The 10,983-nt window shown below is 35.9% G+C and overlaps 1 protein-coding gene across 2 annotated transcripts in view; it reads left to right on the forward strand.

Annotated features, from left to right (window-relative positions):
• The first annotated feature begins 5,783 nt into the window (after nucleotides 1-5,783).
• Nucleotides 5,784-10,983, forward strand: part of BIRC2 (baculoviral IAP repeat containing 2) — a 20,602-nt gene continuing 15,402 nt past the window's right edge. Inside the window, exons 1-3 of one of the 2 annotated variants that reach the window (XM_025043774.1) lie at nucleotides 5,784-6,210; nucleotides 7,466-9,619; nucleotides 9,717-9,816. In XM_025043774.1, coding sequence (XP_024899542.1) covers nucleotides 8,785-9,619; nucleotides 9,717-9,816 — 935 coding nt within the window. In that variant the 5' untranslated portion in view covers nucleotides 5,784-6,210; nucleotides 7,466-8,784. The remainder of the gene's footprint in view (nucleotides 6,211-7,465; nucleotides 9,620-9,716; nucleotides 9,817-10,983) is intronic. The other variant, XM_006907510.3, reaches the window with a different exon arrangement.

Consider the following 10,983-nt stretch of genomic DNA (forward strand, 5'->3'; position numbering starts at 1 on the left):
TCAGGTCTCACTTAGCCTCAATGTTACTTCCTCAGAGAGGCTATCTTTGACTCCTATCCCTTAGACTGTCTTTCAAATGACTTTTTTGATTTTCATAACACTGATCACAATTTATATTTATACGTTTATTTGTTTAATGTCATATTCTATCATCAAAATTTCCATGAGAAAGAGAACCATGTGTTTTATTCACCAGTATATGTCTAGCACCTAGCATAAAGCCTGGTATAGGAATAGGCTCCTATTGAATAAATGAATGAATAAGTGACTTTATGTGAGTAGGGGTGGGATGTGAGAGGGGATTTCTTCCTCCTTAATTACCACCATGGGTAAAACACTAAGGCATAATCATTGATCAAGAATCATGGGCTGAATTCTGTACTCCTTTAGATATCATAAGGAATTTTTAGAGGGGAAAGACTAACCCAGTTAAAAAAAGATTCATGTAAGGAGGTGAAACTTGGAACTGTTCTATGAACAATGAAACAAGGTATTTCAATTTAGGAAAGAACATATTAACAGGCACAAATACGGGCTTTAGAATCTTAATAATAATGACATTTCTTAAACGTGCATGTACGAGGTATCTATATCCATTATCTTATTTTAGACTCACTGTAATTTGAGGAAGACAGTATAGCACAGGGATTAAAATGCAGGCTTTGGGTTCAAATCACAGCTGAGTAATCTTGGACAAATTATTTAACATCTCTAGGCCTCTGTGCATTTGTGTGGAATGAGGATAATATAGCAACAACTCAGGATTGTGGTGATTTTAAGAGTTAATATACATATAAGGTGCTCAGAATGAGCAAATATTATTAAGTAGATAACATTCTTGTTTTTTAAAGGTGAAAAATTGAAGCTAAAAGAGGTTAAATATATTGCCTAAGGCAGGGGTCCCAACCCCTGGGCTGCAACCATCTGTGGCCTGTTAGGAATCACGCCGCACAGCAGCAGGTAAGCAGCTGAGGGCTAGCAAGCAAAGCTTCCTCTGTAAATGCAGCCTCTCCCCAGTGCTAGCATCACCGCTTCAGCTCCACCTCAGATCATCAGGCATTATATCCTCATAGGAGCACTGGTCTCTGGTGCCAAAATGTTTGGGGTCTGCTAACCTAAGGTTTCAGCTGGTAAGTGAAAGAGCTGGGAGAACTCACATTTACTACTACTATAAATTGAAAGACACCTTAGGAGTTCTTTAGCTTAACAATCATCCTACCACCAAGATATTTGAATCACCTTTATAAGGAACCTCTCAGAAATGCTCACCTATCAACTTTATTAATCTTAGTAATAAAGGTAAATATGACAACTTAAATCATGCCTAAAAATAGTGATCCAGAACAAATTCTAATTCAAATTAGCTTCAGTATATTACATCATACTGTAATATGTAATGACATAATACTATATTCTACCGTACTATTTTCTAAATATATGTAGACACTGTTTTGCAAAACAAATATACATAGAAAAGCATTGTTAAATTTAATAATAGTTTTTCCAATATGATTTTATCAATCAATAGATATTAAAGGTGTCAGACTATACTGTGGGCATCCTCAAAATATTTTGAAAGGTCTTTGTACTTGAAAATATTGGGAACCACTGGTTCAAAATAGATCTGTGTTTTCTAATATGGTAGTCCTTAGCAGGCTATTGAGCACTTAAGAAGTAGCTTAGTCTAAATCAAGATGTGTGGTAAGTGTAAAATACTCAATAAATTTCAAAGACCTAGTACAGAAGAATATAAAATATCTCAAGATGTTACAGTAATAATATTTTAGATGTTGGCTTATAAATGTTATTAATTTCACTTCTTTTTACTTAATATGGTTAGTAGAAAATTTTAAATTATGTAGATCATATTACATTTCTATTGGACAGCACTGGTCTGGAAAAATATAATTGCCCTTAATTTTATCACTTTAAGACATTAGAGCTTCATCGGAGTATATACAAAGGTAACATGTACTATAAAATATTATTCTCTCTAGGAAGCTACTCTCTCCCTCATAGGCTCGGTTAAAAATCTCCTTCATGTTCCTTTATTGTCCACGTTTGACTTTACGATAGCGCTTATCATATTGCATGGGATTAATTTCTTGGTCTCTTCTGCTAGTCTGTAAGCTCCTGAAAGAGACTGTTTTTATTCTCCCTGTCCTTAGAATTTATACACATGGTTCGTATTCCATGTTTCTTAAATGAATGAAAGTAGTAATTTGTTCAAGGCCATATAACTAAAGTAGAAGCAGCAGAGATTAAAGCAAAACCTGCTTCATTTTAATGCCCAAGTTTTATACATTGTAATGTATTGCATATATTTGAAAGATTAGAATAATTTTGAGCAATCATCTTTTTAAAAGTATATATTTTCAGTATTTAATATAGTTTACCTAAGGTGTGGGGAGAACTCAATTTTCACCTAAGTTTTGTTCATTGTACTTTTATAAAGCTTTGGAATAATTTTACTACTGATTAAACTGGTTAGTCTCCCACATCATTGTTTTCTGGTAAACCACAGGAAAAGCCATCCTAGACCTGCATCAGCTTTTTGGATTCTAGAAATCTTTTCTCTTTTCCTCCTTTGACAGGAAATATGTATAGGAAAAACAAGGTCTTCTATGTCTTGTGTTTGCCATCATGAATTATTGACTCTTTTTCTCCAATAATAAGGTTTTTTCTTCTGTTATGAGTTTGAGGACTTGGGGGGTCTGTTAAAAAAAAGTGCACAAGGTGGCAGTAGCACACCACTGAGCTTTATTTTGATGGTGCTTGACAGATTGCATGCAAGGGTTAGTCCCTTACAGCAGGTGACCTTCCAAAGAGGTATGGAGTCACTACCAGAAGGGAAAGATGACAAGGGAACTTACAGGCAAAAGGGGAACCAGAAAGAAGGCGTACTGTCTGGGTGATGTTGCACAACAGCTAGATGGTAAGTCTCTGAGTCAGGGAGCATCAAAGGGCAGGATCAGCTTGGGGTCTTTAAGAGCCAGAGGGTTTGTCATTAGCTGGTGGATGCTAGGTATGAAAAGCAGGCAGGCTTTTAAATGGCTTAAAATATGGTTATTTTATGGGATATACTTAAAGCAATTAGATGTGTAAAAATTTGAGCTTGACAAAGGGAAGCTTTTGAGCTAATGGTCTCCGTCTGTCATGAGACCATTAACACAAGGCTAATAGTATACAAGGGCCATCTTTAATCCATTTAAATAAATCTTTATCCTCCTAACTTTTAACTCATTGATTTTTGAAATTAGAGCTGCTGAGATTCTAATTTACATTAAATAAAGTTCACTAATTAAGCTTTTAAGTAATATTTCTGAAATTAAAAAAAAAAAAAAGACTTCAAATAGACTTTTAAAAACTGTCATGAACATTCATTTCCCACAATGTAGCTCTAAAAATCTTTTCCACACTTTTCTTGGTCACATCCTCATATGTAAGATAAATTAAACCAAGTGAGCTTTCAGATTATTTTTAGTTCCAAACCTATTGAAAAGGTTTTATGAGGAAAAAAAATCCACTCTTAAGACAGATATATGAAGTGATTTTTTTCAACAGATGTAAAGATATGTTTGTAAGTAACTACAAGTTGGGGAAGGAGGTTGGGATATTGCCATAATTTTCAAATTCTTAATGTGTTGGGTTCTGCTTATTTGATTTAAAAAAATAAAATATTTCAAGATTTGGAAAGTATACATTTCATCTGCATACTGAGAGGTACCAGAATATGCCATCCCAAAAAGTGCCTCTTTGGCATATGGATTATTTTGAGCTAAAGGCCACTGCTAATCATCAGCATGAAAAGCTCTAAAAACAGGGTATGTTTCCTTTCCTAAAGGAAATGTACATTTGTTGGCCTAAGATTAAAAAAAAAAAAACAAAAACTAAAAAAACTTAAGCTCCAATAATGACAATAACTGCAATGGGTTACAACTCACAAAATACATTTAAATCACTGGATTCATAATGATAGCTGTTCACTTTTGGGGTTTTTATTCACCAGGAATGTTTCAATATTTTAGGTAAAGTTCTAACTTTTCCATTACAATAAACGTGCATCCAGCATTACTTATTTGACTAGTTCATCCTTTTCTCACTAATATGTAATACTAATGTCATATATCAAATTCATATATGTAATATATGAATGAATATATATTCTATATAAATATGTCTTTTTGGAGCTCCTTCTTTATTTGTCCATTCTTATGCTAATGCAATACTGTCTTAATTACTATGGCTTTATTATACAACGGTATCTGGTGGACAAGTCCCTTCAATCTTTATTTCCTTAAAACTGCCTTCGATATTTTTTTCCTTAAAACTGTAAATATTTCTCTCTACATGAATGTGAAAAATATCAGGATAGCAACCTCAGCAGTAATAGACCTTATTTTTAAAAATCACCAGTAACTTCATACTGAAAATATGAAAAAACTAACTGAATAAATTTAACACCAAACTACAAGGTTATACAAGATTGAAGTTATAAATTATACCTGAACGTTATTACATACTTTTTGGGGGGAAATATCTAAGGCTTTTGAGTTTTTGAAATTCTAATTCCCCCCTATACTGAAGTATATTATCTTACTTTTTGGTCTAGACAAGAACTGAAAAAGAGAAATAATCTTGAATTCAGAATGAACAATTCTTACTATATATATTTTCCCACATATATAAGGAAGGTTCTGTAACTTTCCGAGAAAATGACTTGAACTAAATGCTTAACTACTACCAAAACTCGTATGCATATTTGCTAGTTTTTAGTCATTGGGAGTCATGGCATTTCTTTTCTCTGTATCACAAACTGTTATAAATACTTTCTTTTTACTATTAACATTGGAACAGAAGAACTCCTGTTCTGTGACTGATTGGCAGGCAGAAATGACAAGGACAGGAAATGGGAAATGGTGCTGGGTCTTGGAATTCCCCGGCTGCCTAATTAAGTGGCTTGTTATTTGGAAGTTTTTGAAATGATTGCCCCCTGGAGTTCCCCTGAGAAAAGAAAGCATCTGATTTCATTGACAAAGGGTGTCTTCACAGCCCATAAATTAAGAAGTTCGCTGGCTGCAATACAACAAACATTTACTGCACGCCACTACTTTTGTGGCACTACTGGGGGTGGGGGGACAAAACGTCTATGACTAGCAGCACCAAGATTTCTTGCAATTTTCTATCAATTAACTAAAACTTCATTGATAAGTGGGCTCCTTTGTAATTTGCATACCATTTTATATACACACATATATAAATGTATACAATCCATATTAGTCACATTCAGAAAAAACATGAGTGAAGTCTGGCCTGATATACCGTCCACGTTTCTAGCAATGAGCTTCTGAAATGCACTTTTTCGTGCATTCCAGAACAGACAACCAAAGTTTAAAAACAAACAAGTTTCAAAGTAAAAGATACACTGGTCGATTATAAAATAGGTATATTTATAATTCCCAAAAGATTATAAAACCAAGCCTTCAAAATTAATCTTCTGATGCTGTTCTACTTTCCAACACTTCGCTTTTTTCAATTTCCATCGCCAGTTGTTGAACGTTTGTTACACAGCTGAGTTCCGAGGAAAAACGGCTGTAACTGTTTAAAATGGGTACAATTGTTTAATTGAAGCAAAAATGCCACCAGGTTGACTCCATCCTCAAATGCAGTCATCTGCGACAAGTGGAGGCGTCACACTAGAGGAATTTGGCGAGTAGATGGATCAAATAACTCTGAGGTGACGCGGAGAAAAGGTGCCAAACAACCCGCGCATGGGCGTTTCCGCAGGATTTCCCAAGATTCAAACTCGGCTCACGGTTTGCCACGTCCCCCTCGAGAGAATGTTAGGGACAGAAAGAGAAAGAAACGTCAAAAGTACGCAAACCGCGAGAATAAATAACAAAATACCAGGTTGTTGGGGATGGTCCCGCTTCAGTCCGCGGGCTGACCAACTGCCCGCAGTTGACCACGCGCGCGGCACAGCTCTGCGACCTCAGACTCCCCGGCGCCTCGCGCGGCGGTGACGCAGTCCCGGCAGCGGCGCGCTGACGTCACCGCGCGTCGGCTTGTTCCCTGTCAGGGCGCGGGGCTTCGGGATCGCTGAGCGGGAGCTGGCAGGGGACCGTCTCCCGCTGGCATCGCTCCTGTCGGGTGTGTGGAGGAGGCCGCCGGGCCGCAACGCCGTTATAGGTGTGCTGCCCTTGCAGTGAGGTGAGTGCAGCTGCTTCCGGGCCCGGGCGGCGCGAGGCGGTTTGGGGCGCGCGGGCCCCCAGGGCTCACTTCCCAGAAGCTGCGGCCGGGCGGGCCGAAAGAAGCCATGGCTTGGGGCCTGCGGCCGGCGGGTCGAGGGTCTCAGTGGACTCTCTCTTCTCGTCGAAGCTTTTATTTCATTAGGAAGCTCCAACTTCAAGAGTTGCACTCGAAAATAATTTTTGAAAATTGACCTGTTTGCATGCTTGTCCTGGCCGCCGCCCACTTTTCTGGCCTTTGGACTTTAACCAAGACGTTTTCTCTTAGAGTGTTTGCAGGGTTTTCAGTATAGCCCTCGATATTCCTTTAATTTGTTGAAACAAAGACAGTTTTTCATTTTATATTTAACTAAGATCTCATATTTAAGATAGTTTCAACTGCGTTCCATCTATTGTGTGCTGTGTGAAATAACTGCGAGAAATTAACGGGTAAATCCCATAGTTGCTCTTCTTTTCCATTCTATCCCTCCACCTTGCTACAATTCGCATAAAAAGGGCAAAATCCACAGTACGGTACTTGTGGATAAAAGTTATAATTTAAAGATACGATATCAAGTCCTGGTGTAACGAAAGCATTCATGCAAGTGGTCATATTCCCAAGGCCAGTGTTTTCACAGGCCATCGTGCAACGTTTTGTTTTCGAGGTGCTTTATGTGGTTGTTGTTTTGGAATTGGGAGGGAATCATAGAGTGTAAGGATTTATATTAATGAGTGCCTGATGCATTTTACTCTTACAGGTCAATTTGCCTAGTCCTGGAGAGACTTGAAATTAAAAAATAACGTTACTGTCTAATTATTGCTCTACTGTTGCTGATGGGGTATAGTGCCTTTCGTTACTGTCTGTTTTTGCCTCTAGCAAACTGCCAGAGATATTAGCCTTAATATTAAAAGTTGTCACCAGAAAAGGGAAGGAGACCAAGGACAAAATATTTTCCTCTGAGGAAATTTCCATCTGTTTTCAAAGTTGTATGTTTAAAAAGAAAAAACATATGTATATATACAAACACACAATGCTATGGGGGCTATGTTGTATTTATTAAAACCTTTTATAATTAGAAAGTTTTGGTGACACATTGCTGGAATTAAGAGGTATCATCTAAAGTGTAAATCATTTTTAGAATTTACTGAATAAATTGAAGCGTCTATAAATTCTGTTTACCTTAAAAATGGTTTTCTAAAATAGGTTTTTTTTGTTTGTTTGTTTGTTTGTTTTTCAGATTTACAGCCCTGAAGAGACTACTTTTTCCCCTCATTTTTTTTTTCTGCTGAAGCAATAAATCCCATTATGGAGACCCAGAAACTTTATAAAGGGATATAGTTTGATTTCTGTGGAGTGTAATTTTGTGTATGAATTGTATTTTTAAAATACGAAGGGTTTTCGTAAAGAAGGCTAGTATTAATTACTGGTACATTATGCATAAACAGTAATTCTTTTGGTAATACAATATTTTATTAAGCATTCGTGATAACACTAGAAAGGACAAGCTTTATCTTGATAAATTGATTTATCTTTAGTTACACAATGAATAATATAGATGCATGATCGTTAAGACAGGTTGATTTTTAAATGCAGTGTAGAAAGTTTCTGTGGAAATTCTATTAACTAGTTTTTGGAGAAAGTACCTTCGATTGATCAACTATAATAAAGTGGTATGCCAAGTTAGGAAATGGAAACATAATAATTAACAAAGATAGAAAAATTAGCAGTTTCTGAGCTTTAAGCAAAATTCATTTCTCTTGACATCGTACACTCTGTAACAGGTATAGGTTCAACAAAGTTTGTGTGTTATCATTCCCAAAAGTTGTTAGCTGAAACTAATATAGTCCACTTAAGTAAAAACCGATGATAAGCTGTGTGAAATTAGCCTTTAGATACGTGTGCCCATATGAAGACCTTAATTCTTGTTTATTAGATTAACAAGATTTTTTTTTTTGATAATCACATTAAAGTACTTGTAGAGAAAGAAGCCTCCATATAGTTTTTTCTTATAACAAAATTAGTAAGTAATTGGCTTGATATTCAGGCTTTGTAGCTTGTAACCAAAAGCAAATTAAAAGTATAATTTAGGTACTATATAGTTGTTTAGAATTTTGAGAATATAAACTTTGAAAAGTCAAGTCTTTTTTGAACATTTTCAGAGGTGTGTCAATTTCTTTCAGGCCATTAGCTTAGTATTACACCAAAGAATGAGCCATTAACACTTGAGTTACCTAAAAGAGTTAATATAATCTCAAAGAGTACTAAAGAGTATTTTGGTAATTTAGAAGCGATATCCATTCCACCTGAGTGTAAATCCAATAAAGGAGTGTAAATCCAATAAAGGAGTGAATTTCAGGTGCGAATCCAATAAAGGAGTGAATTTTACATAAGTAGGAGCCTATCATTTGATTGTTTTTTATAGTAAAAATCTAGTGTGAAGAGATGAGAAATTTCATGTGAAGGTTTCTATCTATCAAAAAGTAAAATCACTCATGCACAAAACTACCTCCCAACGACTTGTCCCAGGTCCCTCATATCAAAAAAATTAACAGTATAATGGAAGATAGCACCATCTTGTCAAATTGGACAATCGGCAACAAACACAAAATGAAATATGACTTTTCATGTGAACTCTACAGAATGTCTACGTATTCAACTTTCCCTGCTGGTGTTCCTGTCTCAGAAAGAAGTCTTGCTCGTGCTGGTTTTTATTACACTGGTGTGAATGACAAGGTCAAATGCTTCTGTTGTGGCCTGATGCTGGATAATTGGAAACAAGGAGACAATCCTATTGAAAAGCATAAAAAGTTGTATCCTAGCTGTAGCTTTATTCAGAATCTGGTTTCTCTTACTAATTTGGAATCCACCTTTAAGAATATTTCTCCGATGAGAAACAGTTTGACACATTCATTATCTCCCACTTTGGAACATGGTGGCTCATCCAGTGGTTCTCATTCCAGCCTTTCACCAAACCCTCTTAATTCTAGAGCAGTTGAAGACTTCTCCCCATTGAGGACTAACCCCTACAGTTATGCAATGAGTACTGAAGAAGCCAGATTTCTCACTTACCACATGTGGCCATTAACCTTTTTGTCACCATCAGAATTGGCAAGAGCTGGTTTTTATTACATAGGACCTGGAGATAGGGTAGCCTGCTTTGCCTGTGGTGGGACACTAAGTAACTGGGAACCAAAGGATGATGCTATGTCAGAACACCGGAGACATTTCCCCAACTGTCCGTTTTTGGAAAATTCTCTAGAAACGCTGAGGTTTAGCACTTCAAATTTGAGCATGCAGACACACGCAGCTCGACTGAGAACATTTATGCGCTGGCCATCTAGTGTTCCAGTTCAACCTGAGCTGCTTGCAAGTGCTGGTTTCTATTATGTGGGTAAGATACAAACTAATATACAGCTTTACATTTTATCTGGTTTATTTTGATTTATATATTAGAATGTGAATTCATTTTAGTCTTTTATTTTCTTAAGGTCACAATGATGATGTCAAATGCTTTTGTTGTGATGGTGGCTTAAGGTGTTGGGAATCTGGAGATGACCCATGGGTAGAACATGCCAAGTGGTTTCCAAGGTAATTATTTTTAAAGATACTCACAAAACTGCTTAAAGAAGTAGGCATGCTTTCATGGTTAAGTTCACATCGCAATATAACAAAGCTTCTCTTACACCATTGGAGAATTAGCCTTTTAAAACACCAAATTTGAAAAATATGATAGAATGTTCTGTGTACTCTTCTTTCGTAAGCCATGTATTCAGGATATAGTTTAACTTGACTCATTTACAATTGCTGTACATTTCATTTATATCATTTCTCATTTTGCTTTAAAGAAGACTTAAAGATTACAGAGATATGTAAAACAAAACCAGGAGAACATCGGTTAGAGTTAGGAAGGGAAAAGGAAAACAAGAAGGGACCTAAAATGGATTTAGGAATAAGATAAATATAAAAATGCATATAATAAAGCCTGATTGTTAAGTCTGATTATAATTGTATTTTTTTCTGTGCAGTTTTATCGTGTGATGTCACCTATCTCCTTTTAGTCACTCTCTTGCAGTATCTTATTTTTAGAAAGAATTTAGAGGCAGTGTTGTTAGTAGAAATAGAATTAGAAATTAACTGTTTTTGTTATTGAGTAGTTATGTGAACTTGGATAAGTTGTGTGATGTCTTTGAGACTGTTTCCTCTTCAGTAAAATGAGGCAGTTAGATAATTTGTTTAAATTGTGATCAGACATACATGCCTAAAATTAACCATTTTAACCATTTTTAAGTGTATAGTTCTGTGGAATTAAAGTACATTCACATTGTTTAGTAGTCATTACCACCATCCATTTCCAGAACTTCCCAAGCTGAAACTTGTACTCATTACACTAACTCACCATTTACCTGGCCCCTCAACCCCTCCCTGGCTACCGCCATTCTACTTTCTGTCTCTATGAAATTTGACTACTCTAGGTACCTCTTGTAAGTGGAATCATATAATATAGATAATGTTTTGACCTGTGAGTGCCTTTCACAATAAAGAGGAATCTCTTAAACCTCTTTAACCTCTTTAGGAAATTAAAAAATCCTTTTGTCATTTTTGCTTAAGATAAAAAAGAAATTTGAAGTAATAAATATTTTATTATGGATCAGTATGTTGTTAAAAGTTGTGTTTTAAAATTTTATCTATACTATTTAGAATATATCAAGGTAAATTTTGACTTTCTGAAACATGACATATATTTTGTTTAAATAA

Source organism: Pteropus alecto, unplaced genomic scaffold (genome assembly GCF_000325575.1).
Source record: "Pteropus alecto unplaced genomic scaffold, ASM32557v1 scaffold12, whole genome shotgun sequence".
Taxonomy (NCBI): Eukaryota; Metazoa; Chordata; class Mammalia; order Chiroptera; family Pteropodidae; genus Pteropus; species Pteropus alecto.